The sequence below is a fragment of the Salmo trutta genome, chromosome 13 (assembly GCF_901001165.1).
Source record: "Salmo trutta chromosome 13, fSalTru1.1, whole genome shotgun sequence".
In the NCBI taxonomy this organism is placed as follows: Eukaryota; Metazoa; Chordata; class Actinopteri; order Salmoniformes; family Salmonidae; genus Salmo; species Salmo trutta.
Window position 1 is genome coordinate 68,418,030 of NC_042969.1, and position 19,705 is coordinate 68,437,734.

Sequence of the window (19,705 nt, forward strand, 5' to 3'; positions counted from 1 at the left end):
TGTGTGTATTGGTTTCTAACTTCCCTAAAAAGTTGCATATCGCGGGGGCAGTTCGATGCTAATGCAGAACGCCACAGGATATTTTTGTGTTGGTTAAGGGCAGTCAGGTCTGGGGAGAACCAAGGGCTATATCTGTTCCTGGTTCTAAATTTCTTGAAAGGGGCATGCTTATTTAAGATGGAGAGGAAGGCATTTTTAAAAAATAACCAGGCATCCTCTACTGAGGTCAATATCCTTCCAGGATACCAGGGCCAGGTCGATTAGAAAGGCTTGCTCGTTGAAATGTTTCAGGGAGCGTTTGACAGTGATGAGTGGAGGTCGTTTGACCGCTGACCCATTACGGGTGCAGGCAATGAGGCAGTGATCGCTGAGATCTTGGTTGAAAACAGCAGAGGTGTAATTAGAGGGCACATTGGTTAGGATGATATCTATGAGGGTGCCAGTGTTTGCGGCTTTGGGGTTGTACCTGGTGGGTTCATTAATAATTTGTGTGAGATTGAGGGCATCAAGCTTGGATTGTAGAATGGCTGGGGTGTTAAGCATGTCCCAGTTTAGGTCGCCTAGTAGCACGAGCTCTGAAGATAGATGGGGGGCAATCAGTTCACATATGGTGTCCAGAGCACAGCTAGGGGCCGAGGGGGGTCTATAGCAGGCGGCAACGGTGAGAGACTTGTTTTTGGAGAGGTGGATTTTTAAAAGTAGAAGTTCAAATTGTTTGGGTACAGACCTGGATAGCAGGACAGAACTCTGCAGGCTATCTCTGCAGTAGATTGCAACACCGCCCCCTTTGGTCGTTCTATCTTGTCTGAAAACGTTGTAGTTAGGGATGAAGATTTCACAGTTTTTGGTGGACTTCCTAAGCCAAGATTCAGACACAGCGAGGACATCCGGGTTGGCAGAGTGTGCTAAAGCAGTGAATAAAACAAACTTAGGGAGGAGGCTTCTAATGTTAACATGCATGAAACCAAGGCTATTACGGTTACAGAAGTCATCAAAAGAGAGCGCCTGGGGAGTAGGAGTGGAACCAGGTACTGCAGGGCCTGGATTCACCTCTACATCCCCAGAGGAGCAGAGAAGAATAAGTATGAGGGTACGGCTAAAAGCTATAAGAATTGGTCGTCTGTGACGTCCAGAATAGAGAGAAAAAGGAGCAGGTTTCTGGGGGCGATAAAATAGCTTCAAGGTATAATGTACAGACAAAGGTATGGTGGGATGTGAGTACAGAGGAGGTAAACCTAGGCATTTAGTGATTATGAGAGAGATATTGTCTCTAGAAACATCATTGAAACCAGAAGATGTCATAGCATGTGTGGGTGGAGGAACTGAGAGGTTGGATAAGGTATAATGAGCAGGGCTAGAGGCTCTACAGTGAAATAAGCCAAAAAACACTAACCAGAACAGCAATGGACAAGGCATATTGACATTAAGGAGAGGCATGCTTAGCCGAGTGATCAGAGGGTCCAGTGAGATTCAGACAGCTAGCCGGGCCATAGGTAGCAAGCTGGTGGAAGATGGGAGGGAGGTCTGTTTTTAGCCACCTCGTGCGTTTCCGTCTGTGGGTTAGTGGGGTTCCGTGTGGAAGGGGGGACCTGTCCAAGTTGGCAAAATAGTTAGTTATAGTGGCCCAAGAAAAGTGTCCGATAGACCTATTCAGATCGCAGCCGAAAAGACAGCTAACGATTAGCCGGCCGCAGATGGGCGATCAGGTTACGCCGCGACGGAGGGGCCAGTTGGACAACTCCCTCGGGCAGATAACGTCGGTGGTCCAGTCGTGAAGACCCGATGGGGCTCCGCATCGGCAGTAAAACGGGTCAGGATAGGTGAGTAGTAGCCCAGGAGACACTTCAGCTGGCTAGCTCAGGAATAGCCCACAAGTGGCTGACGGAACTCTTCAGCTGGCTAGCTGGCAAGCTCCGTAATAATGTGTGTTAATTCCGTGACCGACGTTGCCAATAGTCACTCAGGTAGCAGCTAGTTAGCTGCAAGATCCAGGTGTAAATGTCCAGAGCCTGCGGTAGAAATCGGGGAAAGGAGAGAGAATAGGTCCGATATGCTCTGGTCTGAGTCGCGCTGTACAAAAACTGCCGATAGCTTTTCGAGCTAATGGACAGCTGAGGATGGCTAACCGTGGCTAGCTGAACTTCAACGTTAGCCAGTGAAAATGGCTAACCTCTGGCTAGCTTCTGTTGTGGAATTCAGATGAGGTAAATAATACTTTCTTTTTTTTTTTTTAATTGGTGAGGCGGGTTGCAGGAGAGTGCTTTGAGGTTGAGTATTTGAATAAAAAAAAAATGTAAAAAGATAAGTGAAGAAAAAAATATGTAAATATATATATACACGAGACACGACAGGACGTCTGAACTGCTACGCCATCTTGTATATATATATATACATATACATATATACATGGTCTTATATATATATTTGGTCTTCCAATAATTGGTATCGGCGTTGAAAAATCATAATCGGTCGACCTCTACTTATAGAAACTGTAACTGAGTAAAATCGTTGAAATTGTTGCATGTTGCGTTTATATTTTTGCTCAGTAGTTACTCCACAACACTAACCTAAATGACTGTACAAAATAAAATATTCCAAAACATACATCCTGTTTGCAACAAGGCACTAAAGCAATACTGCAAAAAATGTGGCAAAGCAATAAACTTTTTTTTTAAATCCAATACAACACATTACTGAGTAGCATTCTCCATATTTTCAAGCAGAGTGGTGGCTGCATCATGTTATGGGTATGCTTGTAATCGTTAAGGACTGGGGAGTTTTTCAGGATAAAAAAGAAATGGAATGGAGCTGTCTTCTACAAAGTATTAACTCAGGGGTGTGAATACTTATGTTAATGAGATATTTAATTTTCAATAAACATTTCTAAAAAAATGTTTTCACTTTGTCATTATAGGGTATTGTGTGTAGATGGATGAGATGGATATGTTTTATTTAATCAATTTTGAATTCAAGCTATAACAACAAAATGTGTAATTAGTCAAGGGGTATGAATACTTTCTGAAGGCATTGAAGAGAATCTTCTACATGTCAAGTCAGCTTTGACATTGGACTTTGAACTCCCTCTGTGACGGTCATAACAGGGTTTGACGGACAGCCCTTTGGGCGCTCCTGTTCCTGTCTACGTGCGTCCTTCAGCCCTCATCACCGTCAACTACATGACATCACCAGGAAGAGAGAGAGCGGCAGAAAGTGGGCCTTTTCAAGCTAGTTTAAGGTGCATTGGGCCAGCGTGTCAGTTATGCTCTATCCACCTCTCTCCCTCTCAGTCCACGTCAGCATGCAGCTCTGGCTGCAACCCTGTGGCCAACTGTTCTCTTTTTTTGCAGAAGGGCACAAAAGTGCATGTTTTAAAATGCTTACCAGGCTCTGGCTTCATTTAGTGGCCATAACGCAGATCAGCAGTGTTTTATTGGGAACTTAGTCCCGTGGGGAAACATTGAGTGACTGAACGAGCAGCACTTTTGCTCTGCTGCTAGTGTTGTTGGTGGTGTGGTGCCTCAGTAAGTTATTGGTAAGGAAACTCAATGTGACTTCCTGTAACTTTGGTTCTCCATGCTGATGGCCAGATGGAGCATATCTAACCCTAGTAGAAGACTCCTGACATTAAAACTTACAATAAGATGCTGTTGTTGACAAATTTGTAATAACAAAAAGAAAATACATAACACTGACAGGTTAAAGGCCTTACAAGGACATATACAGTTGAAGTCAGAAGTTTACATATACTTAGGTTGGGGTCATTAAAACTCGTTTTTCAACCACTCCACAAATTTCTTGTTAACAAACTATAGTTTTGGCAAGTCGGAAGGGACATCTACTTTGTGCATGACACAAGTAATTTCTCCAACAATTGTTCATAGACAGATTATTTCACTTATAATTCACTGTATCACAATTCCAGTGGGTTAGAAGTTTACATACACTAAGTTGACTGTGCCTTTAAACAGCTTGGAAAATTCCAGAAAATGATGTCATGGCTTTAGAAGCTTCTGATAGGCTAATTGACATCATTTGAGTCAATTGGAGGTGTACCTGTGGATGTATTTCAAGGCCTACCTTCAAACTCAGTGCCTCTTTGCTTGACTCTTTGCTTGACATCATGGGAAAATCAAAGAAATCAGCCAAGTCTGTTTCATCCTTGGGGGCAATTTCCAAATGCCTGAAGGTACCATAATCATCTGTACAAACAATAGTACGCAAGTATAAACACCATGGGACCACGCAGCCGTCATGCCGCTCAGGAAGGAGACGCATTCTGTCTCCTAGAGATGAACGTACTTTGGTGCGAAAAGTGCAAATCAATCCCAGAACAACAGCAAAGGACCTTGTAAAGATGCTGGAGGAAACAGGTACAAAAGTATCTATATCCACATTAAAACGAGTCCTATATCGACATAACCTGAAAGGCCGCTCAGAAAGGAAGAAGCCACTGCTCCAAAACCGCCATAAAAAAGCCAGATTATGGTTTGCAACTGAACATGGGGACAAACAATGTACTTTTTGGAGAAATGTCCTCTGGTCTGATGAAACAAAAATAGAACTGTTAAGCCATAATGACCATCGTTATGTTTGGAGGAAAAAAGGTGAGGCTTGCAAGCCGAAGAATCATGTTGTGGGGGTTCTTTGCTGCAGGAGGGACTGGTGCACTTCACAAAATAGATGGCATCACGAGGTAGGAAAATTATGTAGATATATTGAAGCAATATCTCAAGACATCAGTCATGAAGTTAAAGCTTGGTCGCAAATGGATCTTCCAAATGGACAATGACCCCACGCACACTTCCAAAGTTGTGGCAAAATGGCTAAAAAGGACAACAAAGTCAAGGTATTGGAGTGGCCATCACAAAGCCCTGACCTCAATCCTATAGAAAATTTGTAGGCAGAACTGAAAAAGCGTGTGCGAGCAAGGAGGCCTACAAACCTGACTCAGTTACACCAGCTCTGTCAGGAGGAATGGGCCAAAATCCACCCAACTTATTGTGGGAAGCTTGTGGAAGGCTACCCGAAACGTTTGACCCAAGTTAAACAATTTAAAGGCAATGCTACCAAATACTAATTGAGTGTATGTGAACTTATGACCCACTGGGAATGTGATGAAAGAAATAAAAGCTGAAATAAATCATTCTCTCTCCTATTATTCTGACATTTCACATTTTTAAAATAAAGTGGTGATCCTAACTGACCTAAGACAGGGAATTTTTACTAGGATTAAATGTCAGGAATTGTGAAAAACTGAGTTTAAATGTACTTGGCTAAGGTGTATGTAAATTTCCGACTTCAACTGTAGTAAGTCCTCCGTTCCATATTGCAAGACTTTTATATAATTACTGGTACTTTAAAATTATGTTTCGGTTACCTTGTCCTCCAGATGTTTTGCTGTTTCCGCCCGCTGTACCAGATCCTTGTCTCTGTAAAACACACAATGGACACAAAAAAAAAATTTGGTTTAGGACTTCCAATCTGTATTAATAGTATTTTTTAGAAGCGTTATTCAAGGAAAACCCCCTCTAGACTCCATAAGGAAATGTGTAAATTCCCATGATCCTCTGGGTTTCAGACATTACCATCACAGTCCTCTGAAATATCATGGGTACACTATAATTAATGTCTTTCCATATCTGATGCAAAATAACAGTGAGTCACCTACAGTGTGAAATTACAGCTTATCTTGCCTACATTCTGATGGATGCTGCTGATTTTAATCACTTTACATTCCAAAAGCTCTACCTTTCGTCACATTAACTTGCAAATCAGCTCCATGCTCTGGGGAAATACAGAAGCGGTGTGTAAAAGGTATCTTCATCTGCTCTGATTTGGGTAGCGAGAGCGTTCTGGGTAGCGAGGCTCCACTACGAGGTGAACCGGGTTCAGACACAATATGCTGTTTGAGCTTCTGAGTGCAGGTACTGTCCAGATAGCGCTACATATGTAGGATCTTAAGTTGAGCCCATTTGCTACAGTAGGAAAAGTAATCCTGCAGCAACAGGAAATCTAAATTATTATGTGTATTATAACTAAATGGACATTTTTTCACAAGGGAAAATCAAGTCAAATTTCTGTGGAAATGACAAACTTAAGAAGACTTTTTCTAAACCTCAAATGCACTACACGTTTTAAATTTCCTGCATTGCAGAAGTTCTGGGTGATCAAATGAAGATCCTTCATCTGCATTGCAAGGGCTCAGGTTGATCAAAGTAAGATCCTACATCTGTACACTAAAAGACCCAGGCACGGTAAAAGCAGATATTACATTAGAGAGGAGTACAGGAGTGACACTCGCTTTCACAATGGAGAGATTAAGGAGGCTATTCTTAGAATCATATTATACTCATCCTTTTAATATGCGGCAGCGGTGCAAGTGAGAGAAGGGATATCACAGGGAATGACAAAGGAGGAGACTCTTACAAACTGTAAGGCATTAGGGTTGTTAACAGCAGCAGGCATGTTCTGGTGAGACGTTTCAAATCATTTCAATGTAAATAAATAGTGTAATGGAAAGTGGCAAACGTTTCTATGAATGATGTCACAAGATGTTTTCCAACGTGTGAATGATGGGTGTATCTCAAGATAGCAACATACTACAGTAGCTATGCATCTATCTAACCCAGTTTAGCATTCGGTCTGACTAAGGGACGATTACACAGTTTGGGGCATTTTCTTCATTTATTGTAATGAAAGGTTAAGCATCAACGGACTGTAAATATACACTGCTCAAAAAAATAAAGGGAACACTTAAACAACACAATGTAACTCCAAGTCAATCACACTTCTGTGAAATCCAACTGTCCACTTAGGAAGCAACACTGATTGACAATAAATTTCACATGCTGTTGTGCAAATGGAATAGACAACAGGTGGAAATTATAGGCAATTAGCAAGACACCCCCAATAAAGGAGTGGTTCTGCAGGTGGGGACCACAGACCACTTCTCAGTTCCTATGCTTCCTGGCTGATGTTTTGGTCACTTTTGAATGCTGGCGGTGCTTTCACTCGAGTGGTAGCATGAGACGGAGTCTACAACCCACACAGTGGCTCAGGTAGTGCAGCTCATCCAGGATGGCACATCAATGCGAGCTGTGGCAAGAAGGTTTGCTGTGTCTGTCAGCGTAGTGTCCAGAGCATGGAGGCACTACCAGGAGACAGGCCAGTACATCAGGAGACGTGGAGGAGGCCGTAGGAGGGCAACAACCCAGCAGCAGGACCGCTACCTCCGCCTTTGTGCAAGGAGGAGCAGGAGAAGCACTGCCAGAGCCCTGCAAAATGACCTCCAGCAGGCCACAAATGTGCATGTGTCTGCTCAAACGGTCAGAAACAGACTCCATGAGGGTGGTATGAGGGCCCGACGTCCACAGGTGGGGGTTGTGCTTACAGCCCAACACCGTGCAGGAGGTTTGGCATTTGCCAGAGAACACCAAGATTGGCAAATTCGCCACTGGCGCCCTGTGCTCTTCACAGATGAAAGCAGGTTCACACTGGTGTGGGGTGGCATTTCTTTGGGGGGCCGCACAGCCCTCCATGTGCTCGCCAGAGGTAGCCTGACTGCCATTAGGTACCGAGATGAGATCCTCAGACCCCTTGTGAGACCATATGCTGGTGCGGTTGGCCCTGGGTTCCTCCTAATGCAAGACAATGCTAGACCTCATGTGGCTGGAGTGTGTCAGCAGTTCCTGCAAGAGGAAGGCATTGATGCTATGGACTGGCCCGCCCGTTCCCCAGACCTGAATCCAATTGAGCACATCTGGGACATCATGTCTCGCTCCATCCACCAACGCCACGTTGCACCACAGACTGTCCAGGAGTTGGCGGATGCTTTAGTCCAGGTCTGGGAGGAGATCCCTCAGGAGACCATCCGCCACCTCATCAGGAGCATGCCCAGGCATTGTAGGGAGGTCATACAGGCACGTGGAGGCCACACACACTACTGAGCCTCATTTTGACTTGTTTTAATGACATTACATCAAAGTTGGATCAGCCTGTAGTGTGGTTTTCCACTTTAATTTTGAGTGCGACTCCAAATCCAGACCTCCATGGGTTGATAAATTGGATTTCCATTGATTATTTTTGTGTGATTTTGTTGTCAGCACATTCAACTATGTAAAGAAAAAAAGTATTTAAATCGGATTATTTCTTTCATTCAGATCTAGGATGTGTTGTTTAAGTGTTCCCTTTATTTTTTTGAGCAGTATATATATGTTTACGGTATAGTCCACTGAAAAAGATCATGCTGTAATACCAAGGCTCATATACCACAATGAAGGATGTTAAATGCAACAATAAAAAGGTGATTACATCAGATGATCTTGTCGTTTCCTACTCCACCATATCTAACCATGCTAATTCAACACTAAGCATCTCTCCTGTAATTGATGTCCCTGCGCCTGTGCTCAGGACTGTGTTGGTGTCTTCATTTATCTTTAGAGCCACAACAAATAATAGCTAGAGGCATTCTATGGAGAGGAGCACGAAGGAACCAAATTTCAATACTCAGTCACTGCCGCAAACATTACCACACCGTTCATTCAATATGTACATCATTATCTCTATATAACTTTCATAAGGACTACAACAACTAAACAAAATGAACGTAGGACTACCTGCCCAATGAGCCACTGCTCATGGTCGACCACAATTGAATTATTCCACCTGAAATATTAAAATGGCTAGGCCTATCGTGTATTATCTGAGTCCTTGCATTACTACAACATTATCTATTTAAAATGGTTTATCTCATGCATTAGCTACCCAATGGCGTCATAAAGGTATTTCAGATCTTGCAAAGTCACCTTCCTCATCGCCATATATCCCAGTTCCCAGCCAGCTGGCCGGATGGAGGGGAGACAAAGAGGTTGTCAGCTCATGTTTCCCTACGGCTAATCAGGGCTGTCTGATGAAGGGAATTTCTCCTCATGAACATAAGTAGAGGGGGAAGGAGAGGGGGATCGATACCTCCTGCAGTTCCAAGACTAGCACAGACAAACATTGGCAAGGAGAAGATGTGCTCAATTGGGTGGGACTGCAGCATCTATGCTTTCCTCCTCTCTCTGCAGGATTTTCAACTGATGATCCAGAATCTGAGCCATAATGGCAGGGTCTTAAGTTAGCCACTGACTGATATTTGTACTGGGCATATTTTAAAGCTTGGTACTGCAAAAACCAGTCAAATCTGGATGGATCAATATATATATTTTATGATTCTTTGTGTCCCATGAAACATCCATGTGCGTATCCATGAAACATCCATGTGCGTATCCATGAAACATCCATGTGCGTATCCATGAAACATCCATGTGCGTATCCATGAAACATCCATGTGTGTATCCATGAAACATCCATGTGTGTATCCATGAAACATCCATGTGTGTATCCATGAAACATCCATGTGCGTATCCATGAAACATCCATGTGTGTATCCATGAAACATCCATGTGCGTATCCATAAAACATCCATGTGTGTATCCATGAAACATCCATGTGCGTATCCATGAAACATCCATGTGTGTATCCATGAAACATCCATGTGTGTATCCATGAAACATCCATGTGTGTATCCATGAAACATCCATGTGCGTATCCATGAAACATTTCATGAGGATTTTTCTTTCCAATTCCAACAAATCAGAGGAAATGCTATTGGATGGGGAGTTTACACTGCAACACAAACACAGGAGGAAATGGTTTATGTCGCTATCTTGAATTCTGGACTCTATGGGATTCCCCCATAGCGCTATTCTCACCAGTACTTCCACCCCTATAACCCATTCCCTTTTGCCCACAGCTTCTCCATTTGGTCACGTCAGAGAGGCTTGCATGCTTTAATATCCGAGGAGGTGAAGAGGCACAGTGCTACATGTTCTCCTTCTGCACATCTCTTCCTGCATCAGTAATGGAATGCTTTCAATCAATTTCCAACAGTGTGCACAGTGCTTTGATGCTGAGGGGAGGGGGGAGTTGGAGTGGAGGGGGTGGGTTGGTGGGTGGGAAGAAGGGGAAGGGGGAATGGGGGGATTGAAACGTCCTTACAAGCCTAACAACCCAGCCTTATGGGGAAGCAGTCTAATTCAAGAAAAGTCTCTTATGCAATTTTGGATTTTATAAGACCTTATTATTCTACTAGCTGTGAAATATGCAAATGTGAAATCACTGTTGTTGTTTACCTGTAAAAACACTTCCCAGCTCTCACCCGGGACACAATCTCTCATTACCTTGACACAATACGAGGAGCTGCAACTCCTGTCTAAAAACAGTTATCATAATAGACGGATAGGCTGATGTTTCTTATGAAGTCAGAGTTGAGAGGCTCCCTCCTGCCTTCCTCCCTGCAGCTCCAAACAATCCCCAGTAGATAGGGAGGCTGTTTTGTTCTCGATGGCTGCTAATCCCAGTTCAAAGGGAAGAGCCGTGTCTCTGCATCAGGGCCCTGTAATGCCCATGAAATGAACTGATGCCTGCCTGCCTGCCCTGTCTGTATGCCTGGGCTACGCTAACGTGGCTCCCATCGCTAGAATAAGCAGCACTCTGACTAGGAGAAGAGAGCACTGCAAAGGCGCCCCCCCCCCCCCCCCAAAAAAAAAAAAAAAACAGATCAAAAGGCACTGAAGCTGGAGGCAGGAAGCTGGAGGCAAGAGGCAGCCCTTCAGCTCAACCACAACAGATTATCTGTGTTATTGGAGCAGTGAGGTTGCAGCAACATTGCAGAATCATTGCAAGAACTTTGGGGTAATCTATGCATGAGCTGTGAAGGCATTCAAAGATGGTTAACCTAAAGGCAACTCATTCACAAAGACCCTGTGGTTTGTATGACATTTCAGCAACATTGTAGCCATTGTGGTTTCTTAACCAAGACTGTGGAGGAGCACAGCGCACCTCCTTTAAACATAGGGATAAATAATGGAGTTATGCTTCCTCGGACAACATAGCACAGGGCTTCAGATCACTCCAGAGGTGATGAGAGACTAATGCACTGAAAGACAGGGGAGAGGAAATACCATTAGGGTTGAGGCTGAGCCAATTGCAATAACAGCGGCTCGGTGAGTGTGATTACTGATGGGGAAAGGGCTATCCTCAGTCTGCAGATTTACAAAAGTATGCACACACACACACACACTAATACACATACACACATGCACAGAGGCAGGGATATCCTCCGTATGATGTCACACACACACACACACACACAAAGCTATACTGCAATTAGAGATATGGGGGAGAGCGAGATGGGTAGAAACCCATCAAGTGCAAAGAGACACTAATTACATTGCAATGACAGGGAAGAGAGGGATACACAGTGGGCCTTTCATTAGGCATTTAGAGTTACATACTCACACGAACATTAGGCCCTTACACGTGTCTGCACACAGACACACATCCATACACAAACACATAGACATACACAAATGAACGTGCACACTCACTGCAAATTCCATGGTGGCTGCGGCAGCATTCACACCTCTGGGCTGTCAATTACTTCAAGGAAGTAAACGCACACACACAGTAATAAACAATTCCCTTGACAGGCAAAAGGCAGGTGCAGGAATTAATGCACACATGATCAGAAAAATGTAACTATGTTTCCTCCGACTGGGCTGTGGTCTTCGGAAGGGCAGTCAGAATAGAGCTTTACACAGAGAATCTTTTTACATGATTTCAACCTCCTTTCTGCTGAGAGCTTCCTACTTAGTCGACATCTCCTCTGCAGTAGCGTACGTGTTGCAGATTCTAAAAGGTCCTCTACCTTTTCTCAGCTGGACTAGGTCTGGGAATCTCATAGAACCTATTCATTCTGTCACTCTGCTGTTACCTGGTGGTGTAGTGGAAGAGGAGGATGGCTCTGACTGGGTCCATAATAGCCGGTGAGGAATGGTGTCTAGACTCATTACTGGTTACACTCCTTCATCACCATTAATTATACTCTTGCCTCAGTCCCACCTCCACTATGCCTCTCCACCTGGCTAACATCCGCTGGACAGTAGCCTCACCTGACCAACACAGAGGTTGGGAAGTTGAGACTACTGCCAGAAGTGGACAGTTATGAGAATGCCGGCATGCTGGTTTAGAGATAGGTCTGGCTACAGTTTCTAAAAAGACATACAAAATGTAGCTGTGGAAAGCCAGTTTAATCCTCCAGACACCTTATCCTCCTACCTAAAATTTCAGCAATCATCATAGTATGCTACTCCCTGTGTTGGCTGTGAAACGAGAGGGCTTCACATGGGGAGGTTCCTGATTTGTTCATCTCTCTTTGTGAGAGAGGCTGTTACATAAACCATGCTGTCATCATGCCTTTCAGGCATGGGGTGGAACATCATCATGGCAGTAATAGGTCTTCACAATGGTTTTTGGTTCTCTATTTTGTATTCTTGCATGTAACCAGAGAGGTAGAACTCTCTGCTCTTACTGGGGCTTGAGCTGAACAAATGATTACCACCAAATGTAATCAGTGTTCATTCATTTCATGCTAGAGAGGCCTCTTGGGAGGTGGTGAATGGAAGGCTGTATCATATCTCCTAATATCAACAGGGCAGGCTGGAGGTTTTCTTCTAATTAGGTACCCTTTGGGGAGAGGTAGAGCGGGACAGTAAGACAACATCTCGCTTAAGTTGAAGGGAGAGTGGCAGATTTGGGTGTCATAAATATCAGCTGTTTGACATTGATTGGCGAAGGCTCAGCCAAGGCACAGTCTGCCGGCATCCCGGGTGGCGCGCTGCTCAGCTGTGTTCCCTGGGTTCTTCTATTTCATGGCAGTAAAGACTCCTGCCGCATTCTGAAGTGAACTGTTCTGTCAGTCCACCACGTCAAGAGTAACCCCCCCACTTCTCTCTCTTACATCCACCCACACATATACACATGCCATATCTAAATTTGAGCCAGTTTCACACAGCAAGAAAATAATCCTGCAGCAACAGGAAAAGTCAATTGCTATGTGGATTAAAATTAATGGACATTTTTGTAGGGGTTGATACATTTTTTGTTCGGGAAAATCATGTCTGAAATTAAAGTGGAAATTACAAACTTTTGGAGTCTTTAAAACCTTGAATACACTACAAATGTGCATTTCCTGCTGTGCATGAAAATTCCTGCAACAAAAGGATGATGAAATTAAGATACGGCATCTGTACACACAGACAACCTCTTTGGCTGGCTTCGGGAGCTATCTCCACAAGGGATGCACAAACTTTCAAACAAAGCGCATAGACTTGCATATAACAGTTTAAAAAAATGTCCCTTCCTACTTTAAACTGAAGGGGGTTGCAGAATGTTTGTGCAGAAATTCTGTGTATTACTCACCCACAGAGCTGACCCCTCATAAGGGAAAAACACAAACACACATACGCACACTCAGACGTCATACCTTTACTATTTCATACTGATTTCATATGTTTGTGAATTGTGATGCACAATTTCTAAAGAAACATAATTGGTGAGTACTTGTCACCCGTACATGGTCAGGAAAGCCATACAAAGGTAGCTGTCCCTTCAGAAAAGCATTTGTTTTCCTTCTTACACACTACTGCTACAGTAAGAATGCTTTGATTCACGCCAATTACCATGTGCAGGGAGAGAAAAAACAGGTTAACGCTCTTCTTCAAACTTGCGTTTGTTACACAGCTTAATGAGCCTTGAAATTGGTGAGATTACTTTTTTGTACGTTTATTTCAATAGCGAGTGTCTCCAGTCTCAGAGGGATTGGTTTCCCCCTGGACGATGACGACTGTATACAGTATGTTGCGTGCGTGCAGCTTCAGATCACGTGAGGGAGCATAGCACTGCAGTGCTACAGAGAGTAAGTAACCACTGGTCTGAGAAATAGGTGAGGGATTCCCCCTGATCACAGTGCAGTTGAGGGTGCCATTAGCCAGCTGATTTACTTCAGGAGCTACATGGTGCGTTGAAGTCCTGGCAAAAAAAGATGGTGTCACTTTGGAGGTGCCACTCAGGTGACTCAGGGTCAGATTACTATTTTCAAAACCTACTACTACGCCTGCAATGCTTGGTTCGACTTCTTCAATGAAAACTGTTCCTGGTAAACTATCCTGTCCTTTATAGATGCTGTTCAGATCGAGACAATGAGGACATTCCCACAGTCCATCCCCATGCTTACCGCTACAGTATGACAACACAGATGATCTGGAAGCCTCCTGGGCTTACTGGATGTGAAAATCAATAGCCTTTTTTCCCTGCCAGACCCCTATTAGTTTGCTAATCTGTAATTCCTGATGCATAAACACAGTTGGCATTATGAAGAGATGGATATTTTATGGATGTTTTGGCCAATGTTACTGGATCAGCTAACACCCACCACTTTGAGTCGCTTTCAGTCCCAGAGAAGCACTCATTTAGAGTCGGACCGACAGACATTCTGTCACACGTCATCGCCACCAAACTCATGTGACTCTTCCCTCATCCCTCACCGTAACCGGACGACCCAGATAGCGCTCTGCCTGTCTTTGTGGGCCACGCAGCAGGAGAATAGCTTGCAAATTAGCCAAAAAGAGCAAGGTGTTAAATTTAGGCCCCTAATTATGTGAAATTATGAATTTGTCCTCCAACATGTGCTGCCCCTTGAAGATGGTTGGACCAGAAGCATCCCACATAGTGTCCCCAGGGGAGAAGATACCCCTCTCCCTGAACTGAGAATGCTAGAGGAAGAAGATGATCTCATGAATCTACAGCAAAATGGTTACATTCCAGCAAATGTTTACATCCTTCTCAAACTCTTGCGATCCTTGAAAGATGTTGTTTTGTTGTTGTTACTATTTGTCGTGTCTGGGAACAAGATAACTATTTGTCATACTATTGTGGTTATACTAATAATACCTACTGTATAATGCTAGCAAATTCAAAACCTCAGTGGGTGGGCAGAAAATTGACCCTCTTCTGTCCAAATGCACAGCAAATCTAGTGGCAAGGGTGGAATTACTCAAATAAATAAATAATCCCACACAGCCGTTTGTAGTGCTATTTTAAGGCTTTTGGCAGCTTGAGTGGTCTGAAAGAGTTCCATGCAGCACTCAATGTCCATTAAGAATTTAAAGAGGAGATTCAGAACTAGGCCACAGACAATTCAAGAAGAAGAAACACAAGGCTCGATCGCTTCCTCTCCCTCTTGTTCAGTCTGATGGCTTGTAGATAAAAATTGTCTCTGAGACTGTTGGTATCAGGCTCATGCTCAGATACCGTCTGCCCGACGGTAAGGGAGTGAACAGGTCATGGCTGGGGTGTGTGGGGTCCTTGATGATGATGCGGGCCTTCCTCAGGCACCGTTTCAAGTAGATGTCCTGAATGGGTGGGTGCAATTGATGTACTGGGCCTTGCAGGCGTGGACGGAGCAATTCCCTTACCAGGCCAAGAAGCAACCGGTCAGGACGCTCTCGATGGTTCAGTGGTAGTATTTGGAGAGGACCCTGGGTGGGATGCCGAATTTCTTCAGCCGCCTTAAGGTTCTATCAGAGTACCAAACGTGTACGTGTATGCACAGCAGTGTTCTGGAATATTGAACCTTTGGCATTCATACTTTTCAAATTCTCAGCGCAGCTCATGCAATTTCTCCAACTGTCAACACATTCAAATGAACAGACAACGTGTACAGGAGACAAGTTGGTTGGGAATTGTGGGGAGTTGCGTTCCACGCAGATGGTGGTCTCAGAGCCGCGTAGCTATGTCATAATGGGAAGCCGGACTATCAGTGTCTGTGGACTATTATTTATGCATAAGAAAGTAGAAGCGCTGTTGCACCCTTTCGACAAGAGTGGTGGTGTTGGTCCATATCAAGTCCTCGGTGATGTGGATACCGAGGAACTTAAAACTGCTGACTCTTTCTACTGCAGTCCCGTTGATGTGGATTGGGGCATGTTCCCTCCTCTGCTTCCTGAAATCAACAATCAACTCCCTTGTTTTGCTGATGTTGAGGGAGAAGTTGTTGTCCTGGCACCACAATGCCAGTTCACTTACCTCCTGTGAGTCTAGCCGTGGGTCACCCCGAGAGAGACAGTCAACTCCACATCCTGAGCTGGATGGGTAGAGAGCTCAATTCAATTTCCATTGACGCCTACTGTACAAACTCAGAGTGGCAACTACCGTGGAATAAGTTGAGTTCAGCAGGGCTCTTGAAACAAGCCATGAGGGGAAACCTTGTAAACCATAAAGGTTGTTTGGGCCACTATAACAAAACCAAATCATCAACTTTCCATACAATGACTGGTTATAAATCTAGACAGGTAATGACTTTTTGATGTTTGACAATCTACTTTGTATGTATAGCGTTCTGACAGATCACAATTACTGAGGGGCTTTATAATGCACATGGGGAAGTGACAGTTTGTCAAACATTAAATTGTGTTGAGCTGTACTGAGAAAACTAGAAAATGTCTCACTCCCATCACTTCCTTTGATTAATGATAAATCTGTAGTGTTCCCAAGGTATACAGCTTGTATTAGTATTCACTCCAACCCTTACAGTACCATTGTCTCATAGGACTATGTGGCCACCTACAAAATAATGCCTCAAAAGTCTTTATCATTTCTGTAACATCCAGAGAGGACATTATCAGGCTCCTGGCTCAGATGGTCTATTAATCTGAGGTGGGATTCTGACATAGTCACTTTGAGAAATGCCATAGTCAGAGCGGGATTGCAAGAAAGGTTAGATTGGACCTTGCCGAAGACAAGTGACAAAGCTGTTCTAAGGATCTAAGGTCCTTGGATTTCCCTGACGCAAACCACATCATCACTTCTGAGACTCTAATTTCACTTCTGTTAATCCAAACAGTGGAGTGAGTTATTCTACTTCTTGGAAGAATTCACTTGTCTCCATATGGTGAGCATTACGCTCCCCGCGATATGCAACTTTTCAGGGAAGTCAGGAACCAATATACACAGTCAGTTAGGAAAGCAAAGGCTAGCTTCTTTTGCCACAGGGTTCAATCCTCGGCCGACTCTTTTCTCTGTATATATCAATGATGTCGCTCTTGCTGCGGGTGATTCTTTGATCCACCTCTACGCAGATGACACCATTCTATATATATCTGGCCCTTCTTTGGACACTGTGATAACAAACCTCCAAACAAGCTTCAATGCCATACAACACTACTTCCGTGGCCTCCAACTGCTCTTAAATTCTAGTAAAACGAAATGCATGCTCTTCAACCAATCGCTGTCCGCACCCGCCCACCCGACTAGCATCACTACTCTGGACGGTTCTGACTTAGAATATGTGGACAACTATAAATACCTAGGTGTCTGGCTAGACTGCAAACTCTCATTCTAGACCCATATTAAGCATCCCCAATCCAAAATGAAATCTAGAAATCTGCTTTTTATTTCGCAACAAAGCATCCTTCACTCATGCTGCCAAACATACCCTCGTAAAACTGACTATCCTACCAATCCTTGACTTCGGCGATGTCATTTACAAAATAGCCTCCAACACTCTACGCAGCAAATTGGATGCAGTCTATCACAGTGCCATATGTTTTGTCACCAAAGCCCCATATACTACCCACCACTGCGACCTGTATGCTCTCGTTGTCTGGTCCTCGCTACATATTCATCGCCAAACCTACTGGCTCCAGGTCATCTAAGTCTTTGCTAGGTAAAGCTCCGCCTTATCTCAGCTCACTGGTCACCAATGCAACACCCACCCGTAGCACGCGCTCCAGCAGGTATATTTGACTGGCCATCCCCAAACCCAACACCTATTTGGCCGCCTTTCCTTCCAGTTCTCTGCTGCCAATGACTAGAACGAATTGCAAAAATCACTGAAGTTAGAGACTTATATCTCCCTCACTAACTTTAAGCATCAGCTGTCAGAGCAGCTTACCATTGCTGCAGCTGTACATAGCCCATCTGTAAATAGCCCATCCAACCAACTACCTATCTCATCCCCATATTTGTTTTTGTTTTTCTGCTCTTTTGCACACCAGTATTTCCACTTGCACATCCTCATCTGCACATCTATCACTCCAGTGTTAATTGCTAAATTGTAATTACTTCGCCACTATGGCCTACTTATTGCCTTACCTCCTTACTTCATTTGCACACACTGCATACAGATTTTTCTATTGTCTTATTGACTGTACGTTTGTATATCCCATGTGTAACTCTGTGTTGTTGTTTTTGTCGCACTGCTTTGCTTTATCTTGGCCAGGTCGAAGTTGTAAATGAGAACTTGTTCTCAACTGGCCTACCTGGTTAAATAAAGGTGAAATAAAAAATATTTTAAAAAATACTAATCTTGGGAGTTCAAAGTTAGAGAACTTTAACAAGTCTGATGCGATCAAAATCACAACAGGGATCTCTTCTGTACGCATCCAAGAGACAGGTAACTCCCAAATTAATTAAGAGTTGAGAGATTGAATGACAGATGTTGAGCAGAAGAGATTATTTATGGCCGCCTGTCAGGCAGTCCCCTGGAACAACACCACAGGAAATGCCTCAAATCTCCAACCACATCGTAGCCTGTGTCTTTACTCAATCTTCGTCTATCACTAACTCATCCAGATCATTTCAGTCCTGGCAGGAGATTTCTCTTCCACTTTAATGAGTTTAGAAATGAGCACACCAGTGTTGCTCCATTTAGCCAGTAATGGGAGTTGAAAATGCCATCAATAATACTAACTCTAGCCACCCAACCAGGCCGGCTGAGACTGTACAAGAGACCGTTTGGAGACGTCTCATGCAACTTTCTGTTTCACCTCGGTAACCTTGCCTACCGGTAGTTTTAAGGGAGATGAGAGGCCAATGACCCTCAAGAAAAACAGCGCAATTGCATCACCGATTCCACAGCTGTAGTAGACACCAACATTAACCCTCGTCTGTGCTGCATTTTCCAGCTCTATACCTAATTTCTGTGCTACCCTGATATTGGTGGCAAATTGCCAGTAGATTTAGGGAAGGAACTAAATCTTCTGAGGGGAAGGTCGGTCTGGAGCTCAAGCTGTGCTCCCTCGTCAGAGTCATTACCAGTCGAGCTCAGATAATTTACCACACCATCCGTTACACCATTTACCAGTGTCTTTAAATTAAGCTGGTTGTCAACTCGCAATCAGAATAGAATGAATAATATTTAAGATTATCTCTCTGACTTTACACTTGAGTTTTAAAATAACTCAGTAGATGCTTTTTACGCCACGGAGACACAAAAAACCCAATGAAGTTCCACCTCTCTGCTGTCAGATTAAGTTGGCCCGTTTGAATGGAGATTACTCCCCATCGATAAAAAGCAAACAGCTTTACTTTACAATATGCAACTCCATTTAAAATGCACAAATCCTCTCAGGCACATCATTCATCATTGTGAATTCAGTGTTGAGTAACGTCCGTAAAATGGATACAAGAGAATTAACAAAACTTAAAATGACATGCTTCCCATAAGAACTATTAGGCTAGCTTCAACCCCTTTCCCTGAAAATACCAAAGCGGTACTGGGACATTTTCAAATCTCTTGAACATACTTTGGGAAAATTGAAAAAGTGGGTTACATTAAATTCACTTGCATTGTTATTGCAATGAGAACTACAGAATTGCAAAGGATGCTAGCCAAGTTTTGTTTCTGCCTTGCAACCTATACTGTTGTTTGGAAGATCTGATAAAAAATCCTGCACGGCATGTGAAGCAAAGAGAACATCTTGATCTGGGCTTGATGTTTTAACAAAGAATGAAAATACAATTCTTGATACCAGTATATGCA

At 43.7% G+C, this 19,705-nt stretch overlaps 1 protein-coding gene across 1 annotated transcript in view; it reads right to left on the minus strand.

The window, feature by feature from the left end:
* The window catches only part of pcp4b (Purkinje cell protein 4b), a 54,678-nt gene that overhangs the window by 21,592 nt on the left and 13,381 nt on the right, over nucleotides 1–19,705 (minus strand). The window contains exon 2 of the mRNA XM_029773344.1: nucleotides 5,378–5,429. Within this exon, the coding sequence (XP_029629204.1) occupies nucleotides 5,378–5,429 (52 nt within the window). The remainder of the gene's footprint in view (nucleotides 1–5,377; nucleotides 5,430–19,705) is intronic.